General features: G+C 40.4%; 1 protein-coding gene across 1 annotated transcript in view; it reads right to left on the reverse strand.

The window, feature by feature from the left end:
- Nucleotides 1-18,382: 18,382 nt before the first annotated feature.
- The window catches only part of irx4b (iroquois homeobox 4b), a 6,852-nt gene continuing 757 nt past the window's right edge, over nt 18,383-24,477 (reverse strand). The window contains exons 3-6 of the mRNA XM_061983333.1: nt 24,444-24,477; nt 21,146-21,302; nt 19,218-19,371; nt 18,383-19,155 (exon numbers count right to left, since the gene is read on the reverse strand). The exon at nt 24,444-24,477 is cut by the window's right edge and continues 85 nt beyond it. Coding sequence (XP_061839317.1) covers nt 18,590-19,155; nt 19,218-19,371; nt 21,146-21,302; nt 24,444-24,477 — 911 coding nt within the window. The 3' untranslated portion in view covers nt 18,383-18,589. The remainder of the gene's footprint in view (nt 19,156-19,217; nt 19,372-21,145; nt 21,303-24,443) is intronic.

The following is a 24,477-nucleotide window of genomic DNA, read 5'->3' on the forward strand; positions in this document are numbered from 1 at the left end:
ACCTCTATGAAGAAAACAAGCAAGGAACCCAGATTTCCCTTGCCCGGACGCGGGTCACCGGGGCCCCCCTCTGGAGCCAGGCCCGGAGGTGGGGCACGATGGCGAGCGCCTGGTGGCCGGGCCTGTCCCCATGGGGCCCGGCTGGGCACAGCCCGAAGAGGCAACGTGGGTCCCCCCTCCAATGGGCTCACCACCCATAGTAGGGGTCATAGAGGTCGGGTGCGATGTGAGCTGGGCGGCAGCCGAGGGCAGGGCACTTGGCGGTCCGATCCTCGGCTACAGAAGCTAGCTCTTGGGACGTGGAACGTCACCTCGCTGGGGGGGAAGGAGCCTGAGCTAGTGCGCGAGGTGGAGAAGTTCCGGCTAGATATAGTCGGACTCACTTCGACGCACAGCAAGGGCTCTGGAACCAGTTCTCTCGAGAGGGGCTGGACTCTCTTCCACTCTGGCGTTGCCGGCAGTGAGAGGCGACGGGCTGGGGTGGCAATTCTTGTTCCCCCCGGCTCAGAGCCTGTACGTTGGAGTTCAACCCGGTGGACGAGAGGGTAGCTTCCCTCCGCCTTCGGGTGGGGGAACGGGTCCTGACTGTGGTTTGCGCTTATGCGCCAAACCGCAGCTCAGAGTACCCACCCTTTTTGGATTCACTCGAGGGAGTACTTGAGAGTGCTCCCTCGGGTGATTCCCTCGTTCTACTGGGGGACTTCAATGCTCATGTTGGCAGCGACAGTGAAACCTGGAGAGGCGTGATTGGGAAGAATGGCTGCCCGGATCTGAACCCGAGCGGTGTTATGTTATTGGACTTTTGTGCCCGTCACAACGCCTCCCTAGGGAGGTGTTTAGGGCACGTCCGACCGGTAGGAGGCCGCGGGGAAGACCCAGGACACGTTGGGAAGACTATGTCTCCCGGCTGGCCTGGGAACGCCTCGGGGTCCCACAGGAAGAGCTGGACGAAGTGGCTGGGGAGAGGGAAGTCTGGGCTTCCCTGCTTAGGCTGCTGCCCCCGCGACCCGACCTCGGATAGGCGGAAGAAGATGGATGGATGGATGGATGGATGGCCTTCTAACCAACGATTGGTATGTGTTTGTTTGGCATTAAAGCAAACTAACAACTATGAACTAGGTTTACAGCATATGAAATACATTTGGCAACAACATGCACTTTGAGAGTGCAGACAGCCCAATTTTCATCAATTAATATATTCTGTAGACATACCCTCATCCGCGCTCTTTTCCTGAAAGCTGATCTGTCCAGTTTTGGAGTTGATGTCAGCAGGCCAGGGAAGCTAGGGTCGATAGGGGGTTTAGCTCGCTCGTCTGCGGGAACAAACTGCCGCCATTGCTTGCCATGCTACCGAGGGTCTTTGTCCCTGAATTGCTCACACACTCCGGCAGATTCAATGGGGGTCTGGCGGCAGATTTCTTTGACTTTATCGTTGGAAATGCATCTGCTTTGAGTGTCGCAGGATATTGTCGGAGGCAGATATTTATATATATCCGAATTTTAGTGTTACTTATTTTCTTTCATAGTCATATTTGAAAACAGCTCGTGTTTTCCATTTACCGTATTTTCCGCACCATAAGGCGCCCTGGGTTATAAGCCGCGCCTTCAATGAACGGCATATTTCAAAACTTTGTCCACCTATAAGACGCCCCGTGTTATAAGCCGCATCTAACTGCGCTAAAGGAATGTCAAAAAAACAGTCAGATAGGTCAGTCAAACTTTAATAATATATTAAAAACCAGCGTGATGTGGGCGCGCACGGAGTCGTATATCAACATGGACGGAGCTGCGTGAAAAAAGCCACCCGGCCTCTTCGCGTAAACTTACCTTAACCACTCGCTCATCTTTTCTTCATCCATCCCTTCGAGTTAGCTTTTATGATGACGCCGGCTGGAAAGGTCTCTTTTGGCAAGGTCTTCCTTTTGAATATCACCATGGGTGGAAGTTTCTGGCCATTAGCATGGCAAGCTAGAACCACAGTGAAGGATGACTTCTCATTCCCTGTGGTGCGAATATTCACCGTACGTACTCCCGTTGTATCCACAGTGCGGTTCACAGGAATATCAAAAGTCAGTGGAACCTCGTCCATGTTGATAATGTTCTCTGGCCGGATCTTTTTTTCAGCTATCTTGTTTTTACAATATGCACGGAAAGTAGCCAGCTTTTCTTGAAAGTCTTTAGGCAGTTGCTGTGAAATAGTAGTCCGTGTGCGGATGGAGAGATTGCGTCTTTTCATGAACCGGATCCCTGTCGCTTAGTAGGAGCCATTTTGTGATGTAAACACACAAAGGAAATGAAACGTACGGTAATATCCGCGCGCTTCTTCTTCTTCTACGCGGGCGGGTGGTTGCTTACAGTAGAAGAAGAAGCGCTTCCTGTTCTATGGGGGCGGGTGCTTACCTTGGTGGTTGCTTGCGTAGAAGAAGAAGCACTTCCTCTTCTACGGGGAAAAAAGATGGCGGCTGTTTACCGTAGTTGCGAGACCGAAACTTTATGAAAATGAATCTTAATATTAATCCATATATAAAGCGCACCGGGTTATAAGGCGCACTGTCAGCTTTTGAGAAAATTTGTGGTTTTTAGGTGCGCCTTATAGTGCGGAAAATACGGTATTCTCTTTCTGTTTCTCTGCAAGTAAACTGTGTGTGTTAACCTTGAATTCTTTGGAATGTGTTTTGACTAGCATGTATTTTGACTAGAGAGAGGGGGGAGGAGAGAGGGTTTTGGGGTCGGGAAGACAGACCATTTTTGGCGGCGCGATAGAATGTTCTATGCTGGACTGGTCTCAAATGTATATCTGCAAAGCTTTGAAAATATACAACAAAATACCTATTCTGTCTCTGGTGGTTTTTCTACTCAGCTTTAGTGTCGTAAAGAGCTTGGGAGCGACTTGTGACTTGAATTCCCTGGGAGGAACAACTGGTCCAAAACGCAACAATATCCACACATTCTTGCCATCTCTGTCGTAGCATAGCTTTCGTGGGTAAAGTGTGCGGAACAAACGTCCAATTTCTTGCCACTTTGGCATCTTTGGGCCACTGGTGCAACTTGAATCCGTCCATGTTCGTGTTGTTACACCCTCCGACGACACACCGACGAGGCATGATGTCTCCAAGGTACGGAAAACAGTCGAAAAAACGGAAAATAGCAGAGCTGATTTGACTCGGTGTTTGAGAAAATGGCGGATTGCTTCCCGATGTGACGTCATCGCTCCGAGAGCAAATATTAGAAAGGCGTTTAATTCGCCCATTTAGAGTTCGGAAATCGGTTAAAAAAATATATGGTCTTTTTTCTGCAACATCAAGGTATATATTGACGCTTACATAGGTCTGGTGATAATGTTCCCCTTTAAGAGCAACTTTAGGACCCGATCAGGGCCCGTTTGAAATTGCCGTTTTTTCCCTCTATACGCGTGGACGCCTTTTTAAAGCCCTCAACGTGCACGAAAAGTCCCCATATTTTGCAGGCCCGTCAGGTATGGCGAAAATTGTTATATTTTGGGGTCCCGAAAATTAAATTTCAAAATCGGCCCCTCCTACCAGCTTCACGTGTCGACACCAAATGCGCAGGGGACGTCTGTGTGCCTCAGACTGGAAGTCTCTCCAGAGAGTGGTGAGGACGGCAGAAAAGTTAATCAGGACTCCTCTTCCTCCTATCCAGGAGATGGCAAAAAGCCGCTGCCTGACCAGGGCTCACAAAATCTGCAAAGAATCCTTCCACCCCCACCAAGGACTGTTTTCACTGCTGGACTCTAGAAAGAGGTTCCACAGCCTCCGAAGCAGAACCTCCAGATTCTGTAACAGCTTCTTCCCTCAGGCTGTAAGACTCTTGAATGCATCATAATTAAATTATCCCCTCAACTCCCCTCAAAAATGGATTAACTTGCTGGAATAAAAAAGACAATATAACATACATCCATAAACGTGGATGCATGTGAAAAAGTGCAATATATTTATCTGTACAGTAACCTATTTATTTATTTATATATGCACCTTATTGCTTTTTTATCTTGCACTACAATGAGTTTATGTAACGAAATGTCATTCTTATCTGTACTGTAAAGTTCAAATTTGAATGACAATAAAAAGGAAGTCTAAGTCTAAAAGTCTGTCATGACAGGACACACATAAAAGTATCAGGAACCTATACCTAATAGGGCTGCGAATCTTTGGGTGTCCAACGATTCAATTCAATATCGATTCTTGGGGTCACAATTTCGATTCAAAATCGATATTTTTCGATTCCACGCGATTCTCGATTCAAAAAGGATATTTTCCAGATTGAAAAGGATTGTCTATTCATTCAATACATAGGATTTCAGCAGGATCTACCCCAGTCTGCTGACATGCAAGCAGAGTAAAAAGCTTTTATAATTGTAAAGGACAATGTTTTATCAACTGATTGCAATAATGTACATTTGTTTTAACTACTAAATGAACCAAAAATATGACTTATTTGATCTTTGTGAAAATATTGGACACAGTGTGTTGTCAAGCTTATGAGATGCGATGCAAGTGTAAGCCACTGTGACACTATTGTTCTTTTTTATAAATGTCGAATGGTAATGTCAATGAGGGATTTTTAATCACTGCTATGTTGAAATTGTAACTAATATTGATACTGTTGTTGATAATATTCATTTTTGTTTCACTACTTTTGGTTTGTGTCCCCTCAATTGCTCTGTTTATTGCAGTTCTGAGTGTTGCTGGGTCGGGTTTGGTTTTGGAATTGGATTGCATTGTTATGGTATTGCTGTGTATTGTTTTGTTGGATTGATTAATTAAAACAAATAATTTAAAAAAAAAATACAAAAAATCGATTTTTAGAAAAATGAGAATCGATTCTGAATCGCACAACGTGAGAATCGCGATTCGAATTCGAATCGATTTTTTTCCCCACACCCCTAATACCGGCCATCTTGGTTTTCGTCTTCCATTTTTGGGTGAAAAAAAGGGTTCGTACTTTAACGAACTCCTCCTAGGGACTTTGACCAGATGAGTTAAAAGTGCTGGTACGACACATTTAGGCAATGATTGATACGCGAGCAAACAGACTACAGTTAAACTCGAGTTAGCGGCCACAAAAATGAAAAGCAGTGTTATAAACCTTGTCTATCGCGGCCAGAGGCCATTTGTTTTGCATTCCGGGTTTTGTTTTTGTTTACTCCATATTGCGGTTACTTATGGTAAAGTCCCACTTAAGCATACTTGCCAACCTTGAGACCTCCGATTTCGGGAGGTGGGGGTGGGGGCGTGGTCGGGGTGGGGGTGGGGCAGGGCGTGGTTAAGAGGGGAGGAGCATATTGACAGCTAGAATTCACCAAGTCAAGTATTTCATACATATATATATATATATATATATATATATATATATCCTGAAAATATGCAAACAAAACTGTATTTAGATAATTGATACTTCAAACTTGCATAAATAAATCTTAAGGAATATAACATAACTTGGCTTCTGAGAGCTTCAAAATGTAATGAATAAAATGCTTAAGTTGTTGATAAACAAGCAATTATTTTAATAATTAAATATGGTCATTTTAAATGAATTATTATGATAATTTAAAATTAATTATTTCAAATATGTTTATTTTAATGTATAATTCTAATGCCTGGATGTAATAAGGAGTCAGAAAAAATACAAATAAAAATACAATTAATTTTGATGTTTTTAGCAAAATATGGTCAAAATGTATTTAGTTTTTCTTTTTTTTTTTAATTAATAAATATATTTATTTTTAGGTAAGATAAACATAATAATACAATTTATCTCTAGTCTGAAAGATTTAGTTCTTGTCACCCTGTTGTCCTCCCGTCATGAAAAAAGGCTGTCCTCACTCAGGTCCGCATGGAGCTGGAGGGGGCGTGGCTTCCAGCTCAGGCTGAAAATCGGTAGATTTTCGGGAGAATATTTGTCCCTGGAGGTTTTCGGGAGAGGCGCTGAATTTCGGGAGTCTCCCGGAAAATTCGGGAAGGTTGGCAAGTATGCACTTAAGAAGCTGCAGTTTTGGTTGATTTTGGCGGCGCCAGTGGACCAAAGCCGTGGTGTTTTGCCTGAAGGAAGACCAGGCATCGTAAATGGTCAGAAACTACTGTCACGTGTATACAAACTGACACGATAATACCACAATGATTCACGAGGACTGATCTTTCCACACTACACTGCAAAAACTGAAATCTAAGTCAAATGAAATATCTCAAATAAGGGTGATATTTGCTTATTTTCTGTCTGATAAGATCATTCTTCTCTCTAAGCAGATTTTATGTTAGTGTTTTACTTGTTTTAAGGGTTTTGGTCCTAAATGATCTCAGTAAGATATTACAGCTTTTTGATGAGATTTGATGACCTATATTGAGTAAAACATGCTTGAAACTAGAATATCAAGTGTTGCAAAGCTTTGTCATCAACACTCACAAGTATAAAACTACTTTTTTAAAGTCATCATTTCTTTTTTTTTGTTTCTTTTTTTTTTTTTTTTGTGTCCTGTCCAGAGGTGGGTAGAGTAGCCAGAAATTGTACTCAAGTAAGAGTACTGTTACTTTAGAGATTTATTACTCAAGTAAAAGTAAGGAGTAGTCACCCAAATATTTACTTGAGTAAAAGTAAAAAACTACTCAAGTACTGAGTAACTGATGAGTAACATACACACTCATATCATACATATATATATATATATATATATATATATATATATATATATATATATATATACATACATACATACATATACATTGATATATACAGTATATAATTTATAAGTATTTATTTTGCTGTTTTTGTTTACATGTTAAAGGTGTTTTAATGAATATACATGCATGTTTAACATATAGATTCCTTTCTTTAATGAAGACAAGAATATAAGTTGGTGTATTACCTGATTCTGATGACTTGCGTTGATTGTAATCAGACAGTAGTGCTGATAACGTCCACGTTTTCAAATGGAGGAGAAGAAAAGTTCCTCCTTTCTGTCTAATACCACATGAAAGTGGTTGGTTTTTGGCATCCTATTTGTCCAGCTTCCATATTCGTTTTTATGCACTTTACAAGAAATATATTGGTGTCAAACTCCGTAGCTTGCTAGCTTGTTTACGCTGGCTTTCGGAGACTCTTGTTTTGAAAGCGCAGGCGCGATGGCGCGGCACTTTTATTGTGAAGACAGGAACGTCCTCATGTGCGGTCAGTCTTGAGGCTTTTGACAGTACGGTTGAAATAAAACAGGTATCTTTTTTCCTTCACACTTTTGATTGATTGATTGGAACTTTTATTAGTAGATTGTACAGTACAGTACATATTCCGTACAATTGACCACTAAATGGTAACACCCCAATAAGTTTTTCAACTTGTTTAAGTCAGGTCATGTGACCACCTGGCTCTGTTTGATTGGTCCAACGTCACCAGTGACTGCATCTGATTGGTGGAACGAAGTGAAACGTCACCAGTAAGGCAGGCACTTTGAAGGTCTGTCTGACAGACCAAAACAAACAAAGCGTGCATTAACAGATCGATAAAAATTAGTAGCGAGTAGCGAGCTGAATGTAGATAAAAGTAGCGGAGTAAAAGTAGCGTTCCTTCTCTATAAATATACTTAAGTAAAAGTAAAAGTATGTTGCATTAAAACTACTCTTAGAAGTACAATTTATCCCAAAAGTTACTCAAGTAGATGTAACGGAGTAAATGTAGCGCGTTACTACCCACCTCTGGTCCTGTCCAGCTTCTCAGGCAAATCATATAGTTGATGTAGATGCCCATGTCGGCTGTTCAGATTTACTTTACAAAAGAGAAGTGTAGGATACTTCTCTTGTTGCCTTATTTGTATTTGACTTTATTAAATGTATTTATATTATCATTTAGTGCAGCCGGGCCGGAGCAGGAGGGGATAGAAAGAGAAAAAAAAAGAAGACAGAGGGGGAAATTGTGGGGACAAGAGGGGGATTAGACAGAGAGACAAAAACAACAACAGCAAACAACAACAACAACAACAATAGAGCAACATCAGCAAATACGACATGTACAAATATGATGGTAAAAGTAATAGCAAATAAGCAGTTAGCGAAAAATAAAAAATAATACAGAAATGACAATGAGCATTATTACACTACAAATGGATCAATACAAATACCAATAGAAATAGCGCTATTGATAATGAACAATACCAATAATTTACCTTTATTATCAACAATACAGTTGTTTAAATGCAACAATACATATACGTAATGATAACTTGTGATACGAAAGAATGCAGAAAAATGGAGGGGGAGAAAGAGAAGCAACCTACATTAACCTTGTAGATTGTTATAGTCACAATAGGTTAAGCTTTGTCAGTGTGCCATGTGTTACACCCAGTTTACCCTAGGGCAACAACGTTAATATATGTTTGATGAAACGTGATTATGTGCATGAGTGTAAGTATGCATATGTACTTGTATATGTACAGAATGTGTATATGTGTTTGTACAATGAATGTATATGTACAGAATGTGTATATGTGTTTGTACAGTGAATGTATATGTACAGTATGTGTATGTGTATGTTTGTATATTGAATGTGCGTGTGGATGTACGAACTTTAGGTAGGTAAAAAAAAAAAAGTCATCATTTCTTACTTCAAGCATGAAAAAAAAAATCATGATGCCGAGCGCATATCATTATGTCAAGATAATGGCACTAGCATTTACTTCATTTAAGAATATTTTTTGACATATTGAGCAAAAAGGTCTCTTTTTTTTCTACCAAGAAAAGTGCACTTGTTATTAGTGAGAATATACTTATTTTAAGCTATTTTGAGGTTAGCTAATTTGACTTGTTTTGGAAAGTCTTGACAAGCCGAATTTTCTTGTTCTATTGGCAGATAATTTTGCTTAGTTCAAATAAAATACCCCTCATTTGTGTCTTTTTTTTTTTTCTTGTTTTTGAACACTGACTTTTTGCCGTGTAGGAACCGACATTTTACTCAAATGTTATATTTGCGATTTCCAGTGCTTTTGAGAAGTGCTGCGTGGCTGGTCGCGTCAGTGTGGATTTGCCAATTATCAAGCCTGTGGCTATTTATTGCTACCACGCACATTTCTGATAGCTAACATTAGCATTAGCATTTTGATCTGAGCATCAAAAGTACTTACCGTATTTTCCGCACCATAAGGCGCCCTGGGTTATAAGCCGCGCCTTCAATGAACGGCATATTTCAAAACTTTGTCCACCTATAAGCCGCCCCGTGTTGTAAGCCGCATCTAACTGCGCTAAAGGAATGTCAAAAAAACAGTCAGATAGGTCAGTCAAACTTTAATAATATATTAAAAACCAGCGTGATGTGGGCGCGCACGGAGTCGTATATCAACATGGACGGAGCTGCGTGAAAAAAGCCACCCGGCCTCTTCGCGTAAACTTACCTTAACCACTCGCTAATCTTTTCTTCATCCATCCATCCCTTCGAGTTAGCTTTTATGATGACGCCGGCTGGAAAGGTCTCTTTTGGCAAGGTCTTCCTTTTGAATATCACCATGGGTGGAAGTTTCTGGCCATTAGCATGGCAAGCTAGAACCACAGTGAAGGATGACTTCTCATTCCCTGTGGTGCGAATATTCACCGTACGTGCTCCCGTTGTATCCACAGTGCGGTTCACAGGAATATCAAAAGTCAGTGGAACCTCGTCCATGTTGATAATGTTCTCTGGCCGGATCTTTTTTTCAGCTATCTTGTTTTTACAATATGCACGGAAAGTAGCCAGCTTTTCTTGAAAGTCTTTAGGCAGTTGCTGTGAAATAGTAGTCCGTGTGCGGATGGAGAGATTGCGTCTTTTCATGAACCGGATCCCTGTCGCTTAGTAGGAGCCATTTTGTGGTCTTTACAGATGTAAACACACAAAGGAAATGAAACGTAATATCCGCGCGCTTCTTCTTCTTCTACGCGGGCGGGTGGTTGCTTACAGTAGAAGAAGAAGCGCTTCCTGTTCTATGGGGGCGGGTGCTTACCTTGGCGGTTGCTTGCGTAGAAGAAGAAGCACTTCCTCTTCTACGGGGAAAAAAGATGGCGGCTGTTTACCGTAGTTGCGAGACCGAAACTTTATGAAAATGAATCTTAATATTAATCCATATATAAAGCGCACCGGGTTATAAGGCGCACTGTCAGCTTTTGAGAAAATTTGTGGTTTTTAGGTGCGCCTTATAGTGCGGAAAATACGGTACTAGTTTAGCAGGAACAGAGCCAAGGCAGCATCGGTCCAAAATCCCTCCTCGTCTTTGAGCTCACGCCAACGAGTGAAATGTTGATCCTTGGCCGTCCTCTTAACTGGGTAGCCTCCTTTTTTCTTAGGGGGAGTCAGCACACTTGTAGTTTTTTTTTCTGTCTGGGTTCCTGCCACCCTACTTAAAGTTGCTAAGTGCAGTGAACGTGATACAGACCCCTCAGGCCAAGACAGAGGTGTTGTCGTTGAAAAGTTACTTAATGTACCAGTCTTGTTCTTTGTGTTTAGTCAGTTTTGTACTGTAAGTGGCAGTTTTTTTTCATAGTTTGGCCGGGGGTGCGACTTATACTCAGGAGCGACTTATGTGTGAAATGATTAACACATTAGCGTAAAATATCAAATAATATTATTGATCTCATTCACGTAAGAGACTAGACGTATACGATTTCATGGGATTTAGCGATTAGGAGTGACAGATTGTATAGCATGTTCTATATGTTATAGTTATTTGAATGACTCTTACCATAATACATACTTGCCAACCCTCCCGAATTTTCCGGGAGACTCCCGAAATTCAGCGCCTCTCCCGAAAACCTCCCGGGACAAATATTCTCCCGAAAATCTCCCGATTTTCAGCCGGAGCTGGAGGCCACGCCCCCTCCAGCTCCATGCGGACCTGAGTAAGGACAGCCTTTTTTCATGACGGGAGGACAACAGGGTGACAAGAACTAAATCATCCGGACTACAGATAAATTGTATTATTATGTTTATCTTACCTAAAAATAAATATATATATTAATTTAAAATATTTACTATATTTTGCTAAAAACATCAAAATTAATTATATTTTTTATTTGTATTTTTTCTGACTCCTTATTACACTCAGCCATATAATTATACATTAAAATAAACATATTTGAAATAATTAATTTTAAATGATCATAATAATTCATTTAAAATGACCATATTTAATTATTAAAATAATTGCTTGTTTATCAACAACTTTAACATTTTATTCATTACATTTTGAAGCTCTCAGAAGCCAAGTTATATTATATTCCTTAATATTTATTTATGCAAGTTTGAAGTATCAATTATCTAAACACATTTTTGTTTGCATATTTTCAGGATGTATATATATATATATATATATATATATACAGTGTTGGGACTAACGCGTTACAAAGTAACGCGTTACTGTAACGCCGTTACTATCGGCGGTAACTAGTAATCTAACGCGTTATTTTTTATATTCAGTAACTCCGTTACCGTTACTACATGATGCGTTACTGCGTTATTTTGCGTTATTTTTTATGTAGTATCGGCTAGAAACTGAGAAGATCTGAGTGTTGCAGCGCTGCTGAAGAGGCGACAAAAAAGAGGCGCGCCGCGCGCTGTCTGTGTGTACGTGTGTGTGTGTGTGTGTGTGTGTGTGTGAGTGTGTGTGTGTGGGAGGGGGCGTGTCTGTGTCTACTATCAAGACGTCATGGCGAACCCTGAAGCCGAGTTTCTTAAAATGGAGATATTTTCAGTACGTTTCTTTTATCGACCACAAAGAAAAGAACATTTTAGCTGAATGTAAGTTTCAAATATGCTGAAACAGCGACAAAAACAACATGCTTCGACGAAGCTAGTAAAGAGACACACACTCACCTCCACCTCCAACAGCGGCTGGATTTTAATGAGGCACTGCACACTGAAGGTACACACACTCTGTCAATTCTCTTATATACTCTTTCATTTTAGACTTTTAGAGTGTTTGATTATCACATCACTCTAAATGTTTAGACTATAAAGTTCACAAACCTAAAGAGGGATACTAGTGGGCCAGGCTAATATTTCCTTTTCTCTAAACTAAGTGGGGAAATGTGTAGAGTGTTCTGGGCTTCAGACATGATTTTATTTCAGAATTCCTTGAGAAAACGCCTGGTTAGGCTTTATGTATGTAGTGTGTGCCTTTCTTGTTTTACAGCTATGTTGTTATTATGCTGTTTGTTACTTATGTATGTTATGTTGCAGCTATTTCAAATAGTTTTGTCAATTTGTTCTGGCGAGAAACAAATTGGCCTTTGTAACATATCTTTGTCTTTGTGTGTTGTATGTAGAGCACATTGCTTAGCAGAGTTCAGTGATACAAATGTATGTCAACTTGATCAACAGATTGTATTATTCTCCAGTGCAATAACAGTACTGAAATGAAGGCTAAAAGGGCATTAATTGGAGCTTTAAAAAAAAAAGAAGAAAAAAAGAAGTACCGTATTTTCCGCACTATAAGGCGCACCGGATTATTAGCCGCACCTTCAATGAATTACATATTTCATAACTTTGTCCACCAATAAGCCGCCCCGGATTATAAGCCGCGCCTACGCTGCGCTAAAGGGAATGTCAAAAAAACAGTCAGATAGTTCAGTCAAACTTTAATAATATATTGAAAACCAGCGTTCTAACAACTCTGTCCCAAAATGTACGCAAATGTGCAATCACAAACATAGTAAAATTCAAAATGGTGTAGAGCAATAGCAACATAATGTTGCTCGAACGTTAATGTCACAACACACAAAATAAACATAGCGCTCACCTTCTGAAGTTATTCTTCATTCGTAAATCCTTCGAATTCTTCGTCTTCGGTGTCCGAATTGAAAAGTTGCGCAAGCGTGGGATCCAAAAATGGCCGGCTCCGTCTCGTCGAAGTCATCGGAGTCAGTGTCGCTGTTGTTCTGTGAATCCTGCCTTCCGGAAAGCTCGGACCACAGTTGTGACCGAAATATCTGCCCAGGCATTTACGATCCACTGGCAAATGTTGGCGTATGTCGTCCGGCGCTGTCTGCCCGTCTTAGTGAAGGTGTGTTCGCCTTCGGAGCTGTGTGAAAAAAGCCACCCGGCCTCTTCGCGTAAACTTCCCTTAACCACTCGCTCATCTTTTCTTCATCCATCCATCCCTTCGAGTTAGCTTTTATGATGACGCCGGCTGGAAAGGTCTCTTTTGGCAAGGTCTTCCTTTTGAATATCACCATGGGTGGAAGTTAGCATGGCAAGCTAGAACCACAGTGAAGGATGACTTCTCATTCCCTGTGGTGCGAATATTCACCGTACGTGCTCCCGTTCCACAGTGCGGTTCACAGGAATATCAGTTGCTGTGAAATACGGTAGTAATCCGTGTGCGGATGGAGAGATTGCGTCTTTTTATGAACCGGATCGCTTAGTAGGAGCCATTTTGTGGTCTTTACAGATGTAAACAGGAAATGAAACGTACGGTGATATCCGCGCGTTTTTTCTTCTTCTTCCGGGGGCGGGTGGTTGCTTACAGTAGAAGAAGAAGCGCTTCCTGTTCTATGGGGGCGGGTGCTTTCCTTGGCGGTTGCTTGCGTAGAAGAAGAAGCGCTTCCTGTTCTACGGGGAAAAAAGATGGCGGCTGTTTACCGAAGTTGCGAGATCGAAACTTTATGAAAATGAATCGTAATAAAGCGCACCGGGTTATAAGGCGCACTGTCAGCTTTTGAGAAAATGTGTGGTTTTTAGGTGCGCCTTATAGTGCGGAAAATACGGTAACTAAATAGTTACTTTTCACAGTAACGCATTACTTTTTGGTGTAAGTAACTGAGTTAGTAACTGAGTTACTTTTGAAATGAAGTAACTAGTAACTATAACTAGTTACTGTTTTTCAGTAACTAACCCAACACTGTATATATATATACCTGTATATATATAATGAAATACTTGACTTGGTGAATTCTAGCTGTCAATATACTCCTCCCCTCTTAACCACGCCCCCCCCCAAACCCTCCCCCCACCACCACCCCCACACCTCCCGAAATTGGAGGTCTCAAGGTTGGCAAGTATGCCATAATATGTTACGTTAACATACCAGTTGGTTATTTATGCCTCATATAACGTACACTTATTCAGCCTGTTGTTCACTATTCTTTATTTATCTTAAATTGCCTTTCAAATGTCTATTCTTGCTGTTGGCTTTTATCAAATACATTTCCCCAAAAAATGCGACTTATACTCCAGTGCGACTTATATATGTTTTTTTCCTTCTTTATTATGCATTTGTGGCCGGTGCGACTTATACTCCTGAGCAACTTATTACTCCGAAAAATACGGTACACATCCTCTGTTTGATTGTAACGTGTCCTGTATCTTCGATGTGTATCTGATTGTCCCGTTGAAATCACCCGATAAACTCGCCAATGCACCTCTATGCAATGTAGACTAGCATGGAGCTAGCACATTTTGTTTTAATGCATTTCTTTATGTTGGAATGTCACAAGGAAGTTAATTTGTATCTCATATAAGTTTCATTAACATACTGTATTTCAGTCTGTCCAGTTTGACGAGTTTTCCCTTCAAAAGGACCTCAACTGGAGTCTTTATTGACAAGAATAGAACAGAACAGAACTTTGTTGTCGATGCACCTAAAAAGTACAACATCTGTTTTCAGTACAACCCGTCCAAGAACAGACGTGGAGTATACTGGCTGGACAGAACAGGAAGACTGATGGATCGCCAACCCAACGGTGCCCTGTGAAGAGGTAGGAAACATGGGGGGAGGAGTTGGAGAGGAAAAAAAAAACTCCCAAACTAAGCTCTTATGGTTTAAGACTAGAAAAAAACCTCAAGCAACATAAGAACAGATAATACGACACACAAAACTCAAGACTTGCATCAGGGATGCTTCTTCCAATTCAATCAGACTGCGGGGGCGGGGTTAACATACCTGCCAACTACTCCGGTTTTCCCGTAATTAGTACGGTTTTCATCAACCTATTCCGGGTTACGGTTGCAGTGATAAAAAATACGTTTTTTCATTAATTAAAAAATAATATTTAAAAAAAAGTTTTATTCACGAAATCGCGTAACAACAATGACAATCGACACTGCTTCCCGTAACTTCCTATCGAGCCATTCCGAATGCCATGCGCGAGGCTATTTATAGCACCGCTGCCAAGCACGAGGCCATTGTTTCCAAACGAGCGAACGATCATGGAATCAGCCGGAGAAAAATCGCATACGAGTCTTAAACCGAAAAGAAAACTGCAGTCATTCCGTGAAGAATATTCAAAAGCCTATCCGGGAATAATTATCCGTTCCAAAAAGGGTGAAAACTACGCGAATTGCACCTTGTGCAGACAAGATTTTTCGATCGGACACGGAGGAATCAGCGATGTAAAAGACCACGTTGGGACAAAAAAACACAAGTCTAATGCCGTTGCTAGCGATACAAGTGGAAAACTTGCAACGTTTTTCGTCGCCCAAACAGATTCTTTGGATGTGATAAATGCCAAAGTTTTATTTACGCAGGCAATAATTGAGTAAACAAAAAAGGTAATGACACCAATGTTATCTATTGGAATTGTTTAGTACTGTTGTACTGTTAAGTGTTTATACTGTTTATGCTTTCAAGTCCAAGTTGAAGAAATCTTGTTAAATGTTGGCAGCATAACTACCAAAATACAGAAGTATGTCCTTAATATTTTTGCAGTGCTATTTCTGTTGAAAAGTTAAAATGATTACATTAGAGATGTGATGTGCCACTTTTCAAGTGTCTGATGGCTTAAATTAATTTTCATTAATTTTTCATATTTTGAATTCTTTTGAAAGGCTTACAAAAAAACTACATTTGAATTGTAATTCCATGCTATTGACAGGACTATTAATTGTAATGAAGTTAGCTTACCATGTTTACAGTATGATAATTGTGATAGAAATGTGAATTTTAGGCACAGAATATTTTTTACAATTGAACAAGGCAGTAGATTATACAAGCTTGGACAGAAAGTTAATAATGACACCAATTTTTTTTTAATGGAATTGTTTAGTACTGTTTTACCATTTGTTTACTGTAAAAGTTGTTTATACTGTTTATACTTTCAATTAACAAATTGAAGTCTTGTGAAAGGTTGACAGGATAACTGGCATTAACTGTCAAAATAATTTCAAACTATTGAAGTTAGCTTACAGAATAAACATGATTTTTGCTGTAATATTTTTGTTTTGAAAAGTCACTGTGACTGATAGAAAAGTGATGGTTTTAGCAACATTTTAACCTGTCTGAATGCTAATAATCATTTTGCGTCGGGGGGGCGAAGGAACCCCCCACCAGGACTTTGTCCTGGACCTACCGGGGCCTGCGGCCCCTGGACCCTGGCTACTAGGTTTTTCTGATTTCAAAAGTTGGCAGGTATGGGTTAAGCAATTATGAGTGGGTTTGTATGTGTGCGTATCTGTATTGTAGTAGTCTATTGGTGTGTGTGTGTGTGTGTGTGTGTGTCCATAAGGCTGGAAGACGCTCCGTGCGGCGTCACAGCCTTTTGCCTCATTCCGCAGAATGATAGTGGCAACCTGTTATGTGCCTGCTAAGTTAGCAGGAGCAGAACATCCGTCCCTCCATTCTCCTTCTGAAGCCTAACCCATTATTATATAATTCTTTACTCATTTCAGGATGTACTTGCTGTAATAGGAAATGTTTTGTTGTTCTAGATTTCTTACTACCATACTATATATGTTGGATAATTTATTGATAAGAGCAATTAACGATGACGCTCGCTTGCAGTTTACGTAACCACGGACGTTAGCATATGGGACGTGCGGTGCCATACGTCCGCATTCACGTCGTATTATCCAGCACTAACAAGCTCTCATTTGTTCTCAGACTTTCAACCAATTATCTCAATTACCAGAGGTGGGTAGAGTAGCCAGAAATTGTACTCAAGTAAGAGTACTGTTACTTTAGAGATTTATTACTCAAGTAAAAGTAAGGAGTAGTCACCCAAATATTTACTTGAGTAAAAGTAAAAAGTATGTTGTGAAAAAACTACTCAAGTACTGAGTAACTGGTGAGTGACATACACACACATATCATATATATATATATATATATATATATATATATATATATATATATACACATACATTGATATATACAGTAGAATCATTTATATTTATTTATTTTGCCGTTTTTGTTTACATGTTAAAGGTGTTTTAATGAATATACATGCATGTTTAACACATATAGATTCCTTTCTTTCATGAAGGCAAGAATATAAGTTGGTGTATTACCTGATTCTGATGACTTGCATTGATTGGAATCAGACAGCAGTGCTTAACGTCCACGTTTTCAAATGCAGGAGAAAAAAAGTTCCTCCTTTCTGTCTAATACCACATGAAAGTGTTTGGTTTTTGGTATCTTATTTGTCCAGCTTCCATATTCGTTTTCACACACTTTACAAGAAATACATTGGCGGCAAATTCCGTAGCTTGCTAGCTTGTTTGCGCTGGCTTTCGGAGACTTTTATTTTGAAAGCGCAGGCGCGATGGAGCGGCACTTTTATTGTGAAGACAGGAACTGTGCAGTCAGTCTTTAGGCTTGTGACGGGATGTACGGTTGAAATAAAAAAGTGTCTTTTTTTCCTTCACACTTTTGATTGATTGATTGAAACTTGTATTAGTAGATTGCACAGTACAGTACATATTCCGTACAATTGACCACTAAATGGTAACACCCCAATAAGTTTTTCAACTTGTTTAAGTCAGGTCATGTGACCGCCTGGCTCTGTTTGATTGGTCCAACGTCACCAGTAACTGCATCTGATTGGTGGAACGGAGTCAAACGTCACTAGTGACTGCATTTTATTGGTGGAACGGAGTGAAACGTCACCAGTAACGCAGGCACTTTGAAGGTCTGTCTGACAGACCAAAACAAACAAAGCGTGCATTAACAGATCGATAAAAATTAGTAGCGAGTAGCGAGCTGAATGTAGATAAAAGTAGCGGAGTAAAAGTAGCATTTCTTCTCTATAAATATACTCAAGTAAAAGTAAAAGTAAGTTGCATTAAAACTACTCTTAGAAGTACAATTTATCCCAAAAGTTACTCAAGTAGATGTAACGGAGTAAATGTAGCGCGTTACTACCCACCTCTGTCAATTACTAGCATCTTATCTCTGACCAAGCCAACGTTTCCCATCGTATTCAACTTCAACATGTGTGTTCGTCATGGCACAAAATGGCTTCCAACTTGCATATCGTGGACACTTGCTGTCGCTATAGACTGGTTTGACTGACGTTTGGCCGTACAAGAACTGGGGGAAACTTTTGGAGTTAACCAAATAATTCAGAAAGTTGGGAGAATGAAAACCGAGGTACTACGGTGTATCTTTTGAAAGAAATGACTAGGGAGTAGTCAGTTAGTGGATTTTTTTTTTTAATAATCTCATAGCATTTATGTTATTGTGAGGAATATGAATCAAATGATGAACAATACGGAGTGTAAACTGTCTCTGACCAAGAAGTGAGATCACCAGGTGACACAATACCAGTGCGGTGAACAGTCAATCGGTCACAACATCGAAATATAAACTTTGATCTATGAAGTCGTTTTTAAAATAGATTTGTCGGTCGGGTTACAAAGACGTCGCGGATCTTACAAGTTCAAAAGGTTGTCCTGGCGTTCTGCTGTCCGACGTCACGTCGCTCAAATCTTTCCACGCCGTGGCTGGTTTGAGCTGTTGGAACGGCGGCCCATGGAAGACCCCGTCCACCCACTCCCTTAGAGTGGCCACCGGGGATTCCTGCTTCCTCTCCGCCTTGGGTAGCGCCATATTTGACGGAAAGCCAGGAGAGGAGGAACCCGTGGATGACAGCATGCAGGGCGGGTATTCAGGCTCCAGGTCGGGGTCCAAAGACACAGCAGTGCGGGCAATGGACCAGATTTTGGGTTTGGTGTCCGTCCTCTGCGCATCTGGGATTGGATAAAAGGTGGCGGTCTGGTCGTGGACCGTTGCAAGTTTGGGAAAGTCTGGAGATAATCTCTCGGACTCTGGGTCGTACGCCAGGTGACCACGCGAGATGTTTGGATCCACTTCGCCATCCTCTGCTAGAAACCGCGGCTTCGGCTCACAGTCGGACACGTCGGACTCCAGCAGGTCGAAGTCTTCAAGATCGCTTTGCAAATCTGCAGACTGTCGATCTTTAAAATGGGAAAAAATAAGTTTGATTTCAAGCAGCGGGTTTTTTCCAATGCCGACTCACCTGGATGATCTTTGTCACCTTTGAGAGACTTCTCTGCTCCGTCGCTGTCTTCATCGCGGCCTCTGTCGTCCGAGCTTTTACACGCTCGCGGCGACCACGTCACCTTGTTCTCTTTCTTCAGCCTTCTGCGAGCGTTGGCAAACCACGTGGACACCTGGAATAGACGCACCTTTTTTTTAAAGGTTGCTTGAGACCCGGCCCTTGGGGTTCTTTAGGGCCACAACCACTAGGGGATCACATGATCATGGCCTGCGCTTTGGTGAACATTTAAATATTTCTTTCATAAAAATTCCAAATAACATCAATTTTGAGAGCAAAGTTGAATCATTGAATGAAATTGAGAATGTTCAACCTTACCTACACCCCCTGCAAAAATGTCAAATGGTTCATTCCTCCTGGCAAACCCAGCATGCAACACTTCAGTGTTCCCTCAACACAGACGTCAAAACTCACATTTATGCGTTCACACACACCGCCAACATTTGTGAACAAGGATGAAAAGTGAAAATATAATAAATCTACTTGTAGCAGCAAAGTTATGTTTCACTTCTGCATCTCATGGCACATACCGTATTTTCCGCACCATAAGGCGCCCTGGGTTAAAAGCCGCGCCTTCAATGAACGGCATATTTCAAAACTTTGTCCACCTATAAGCCGCCCCGTGTTGTAAGCCGCATCTAACTGCGCTAAAGGAATGTCAAAAAAACAGTCAGATAGGTCAGTCAAACTTTAATAATATATTAAAAACCAGCGTTCTAACAACTCTGTTCACTCCCAAAATGTACAATCACAAACATACTTATATCAACATGGACAGAGCTGCGTGAAAAAAGCCACCCGGCCTCTTCGCGTAAACTTAAACTTACCTTAACCACTCGCTCATCTTTTCTTCATCCATCCCTTCGAGTTAGCTTTTATGACGACGCCGGCTGGAAAGGTCTCTTTTGGCAAGGTCTTCCTTTTGAATATCACCATGGGTGGAAGTTTCTGGCCATTAGCATGGCAAGCTAGAACCACAGTGAAGGATGACTTCTCATTCCCTGTGGTGCGAATATTCACCGTACGTGCTCCCGTTGTATCCACAGTGCGGTTCACAGGAATATCAGTTGCTGTGAAATAGTAATCCGTGTGCGGATGGAGAGATTGCGTCTTTTCATGAACCGGATCCCTGACGCTTAGTAGGAGCCATTTTGTGGTCTTTACAGATGTAAACACACAAAGGAAATGAAACGTACGGTATATCCGCGCGCTTTTTCTTCTTCTACGCGGGCGGGTGGTTGCTTACAGTAGAAGAAGAAGCGCTTCCTGTTCTATGGGGGCGGGTGCTTACCTTGGCGGTTGCTTGCGTAGAAGAAGAAGCGCTTCCTGTTCTACCGGGAAAAAAGATGGCGGCTGTTTACCGAAGTTGCGAGATCGAAACTTTATGAAAATGAATCGTAATATTAATCCATATATAAAGCGCACCGGGTTAAAAGCCGCACTGTCAGCTTTTGAGTAAATTTGTGGTTTTTAGGTGCGGCTAATAGTGCGGAAAATACGGTAACTGTAGTGTGTTCAAGTACCGTTGATTCAAGTTTGAAACAGTTACAAGTTTTTAAAGACAAGGGAGGCTAAACCGCCAGTGGATGCAAAAAAAATATAAATCTTTTTTTTGATAATCCTGTATTCGACACGTATCCTGTTTTTCATACACAATCTTTTACACGTGTTTTGAAAAGTTACTTTCAACCAAATTAAGTTGATACTTTCTGTTTTAGTGCATGTAAACACAATGAGTGTATAATATATATGATAGTGACGTTAGGTTTAGGGTCGGGTGTCTAATATGTCTGGAGTCTCGTCATAATTATAATAATATATAAATAATCCAAAAAGGGGCCACAACAAGATACTGTTTGGAAAAGCCACAGGTGGTTTTGGGCTCTCACCTGTGTGAGTGTCATCCTGGTGATGATGGCAAGCATGATCTTCTCCCCTTTGGTCGGGTAAGGGTTCTTCTGGTGCTCCTGCAGCCAAGCCTTCAGGGTGCCCGTGGTTTCCCGGGTGGCATTTTTACGCCGCGAAACTCCTTCGGACGACGAATACCTGAACAAAGTCTGTTATAAGTAATATTTCTTGTAAAAAAACTCCAAAAAAACACGTTTGTGTTTCCTCGCCACTTCATTGTTCACTTGCTACGGTGACTGTCAGTGCATCGCAGGTTTTTGAGTACATTGAGATTTAAGTTTTCAAGTTTGATTTATGTTGTTTTTAAAAGGTGTGTGGAGGGCTTAGAAAGACATTAAATGCATATAATATTCATATAAATCCTAAAAGACGTAACACCCCTACTTTGCGGGAATTCACCTACAAAGAGCGTTTCCAAAACCTAACCTCTGTGTTTGGGTATGACGACATCACTTGTGCTGAATGGACACTTCATAAGTACACCTGCACGATCCAACATAATTGTTCTGTTGAACAGCAGTGAAATATATGAATGTACATTTCAAATATATTTGCTTACCATTCAGTGGCAAAATATTAGAAGTCATCTCTCACTATGACGTAATGAAGTTCTACTATTACAACATTTTTCTGCACTTTTTACAAATGTGTAGTTATGTTTATTCTTTTTTTTTTAGTCAAACTTGAATCCAATCTGAGGCGTGTTTTTTGTACCTCAAAAAAATCCATGGGGGAGAAATTGTTCAATGGTCATATTTGCATATCTTCCTGACACATCTCTGTCTGTTTACTGCTTACAAGCCCAGCACGAATGCTGCACGCCACAGGGGACAGTGAAAGCACCAGAGTTAAAAATAAATAGTAGAATTGTTATTTTTACGCTAAAATGATGGCCAGTTAGTAAACTGGGGGGGGGGGATTTTTTTTTTTAAGTGTTTGGTTGTTTTTTTTAGTGCATTATTGTAAATGGAAAAATGGTTCCAATATTACATTTTTACTTTTTTATTATTTTATTTTACTTTTAACAGTGATTCTTTTTTTCTTTTCTTTTTTTTTAATGATAAAATAAATTTTTTGAATTTAAATTTTTGTATTTACCCTGTTATTTGTACACTAAAATCATGGCCACTTAGTAAACTGGTAAGAAAAACTACTAGTTGTTTACCTTAGAATCTATACGGTCATTGTTTTTACAGTGCATTACTGTAAATGAAAAAAACAGTACCACTCTTATCTTTTTTTTTTTTTTTTTTTTTTTAAACTAAAAAAATATTTTTTGTTATTTACTATTGTTGGAAAAACGATACCACTTTTAAAAATAGTTTACGGTACAATACCGACACCTGAGCTGGCAGTTTTTTCACCGTTAAAGCATCCATCCATCCATCCATTTTCTACCGCTTATTCCCTTTTGGGGTCGCGGGCGGCGCTGGAGCCTATCTCAGCTACAATCGGGCGGAAGGCGGGGTACACCCTGGACAAGTCGCCACCTCATCGCAGGGCCAACACAGATAGACAGACAACATTCACACTCACATTCACACACTAGGGCCAATTTAGTGTTGCCAATCAACTTATCCCCAGGTGCATGTCTTTGGAGGTGGGAGGGAACCCACGCAGTCACGGGGAGAACATGCAAACTCCACACAGAAAGATCCCGAGCCCGGTTTTGAACCCAAGACTACTCAGGACCTTCGTATTGTGAGGCAGATGCACTAACCCCTAACCCCACCGTGACGCCCACCGTTAAAGCAAGTCATTTTAAAGTGCTGTAATTGGGAAAAGGGGTGGTGTTTTGCACTTACTTTTTTTATTTTTATTATTTACTTTTTACTGTAAAATACTGGCAGCTCAGATGCAAAAATGTAACTCAAATACTCACTTTTTTTTAAAATTTTTTTATTTTTTTTTTACACTGTACACAACGCACAGTCTTTGAACCACTTATAAAACCACTTCTGTCTTATATCCAGGGCCGGCCCGTGGCATAGGCCGTATAGGCAAATGCTAAGGGCGCCGTCCATCAGGGGGCGCCACGCCAGTGCCACAAATGTTGGAGAAAAAAAAAAAGGTTGGTACTATTATTTCTAAATACAAAAAATAATCCCACGTTAATTAAAATGCAAAGTAAAGCCTATATAATAGAAATATTATTTGTTACAACATTACGCCCCCCCCCCCCCCCCCCCGTCCCCTCCCTTCCCGTATCATGACTCTTTTTGGACGTCACCACATCAAAAAATCAACACAAGATGTCAAAACGGCCAAAACTGTCAGGTGCCCAGGGAAGAAATAAGAGAAAAGAAGAGGAGGAGAAACGAGAAAAAGACAAGAGGTAGCAGGTAGGTAACGTTAGCCTACATGAAATTATTTGTCTGTTACAGAATGTGATAGTAACCTGGCTTTTTAGCATTAAGCTAATGTTACATGATTCGGCAATTGCTAATCAATAAATAGCTAGTTCTGTTTTAACGTCGGGTTAATATTGTGGAGGGGGCTAAATTGTTATGGAAAATAATAATGTAACGTTAGGTAATTACAGTACTCCCACCTTACATTCCTCAGGGACATTTGTATTAGATCTTTTAAGCAGGTGTTTTTTGTTTACATTGTTATTGCCTTCTGGTTAGCTAATGTTTGCCCTGCAGGTAATAGTCACTTTTCCACCCCTTTATATATTAGGTATAGTTGTAAGCCTAGTTGTTAAAGTGCACATCATTAATGTTAATTAAACAATATGTATGTAAAAAATATTGTATTTCATATATTCATTTTTTATTTTTTTGCATTCATTTATTTATTCATATTTTTTTTAATCTTGTTAACTATTCTGATTGTTAATTTGCTTTCTTTAAGTAAAAAAAAGGTCAAAGACAAAGCTATTCGGTTTCTTGTGAGTATATACACTTCACTGCCGATGTGGGGGGGCGCCACCTAAAATCTTGCCTAGGGCGCCAGATTGCTTATATCCTTGTACTTTTATACTTATATTTTAGTTGATTTTATTCTCTATCATTTATGTTATGAGATGCCAGTATTATTTGACCATTTTATGTATACGCTGTCTTTAATTACATTGCATTTGCCTTATAGACTAGATTTATATGCAGCCTTTTGGTTCTTTTTCAAATTCCATATACATTTGATTGGACTAAAAACACAGAGTGTCTAAAATACAAATATGTATTGGATCACATGAGAATGTGCAGGAAATAGAAGATCTTCAGATGACATTTTGACTGCAAATTAACACAATAACTAGAATAAATGCACACTTACCCATATCTGTCATAAGAATAATGTCCAAATGTGT

Source organism: Nerophis lumbriciformis, linkage group LG21, assembly GCF_033978685.3.
Source record: "Nerophis lumbriciformis linkage group LG21, RoL_Nlum_v2.1, whole genome shotgun sequence".
In the NCBI taxonomy this organism is placed as follows: domain Eukaryota; kingdom Metazoa; phylum Chordata; class Actinopteri; order Syngnathiformes; family Syngnathidae; genus Nerophis; species Nerophis lumbriciformis.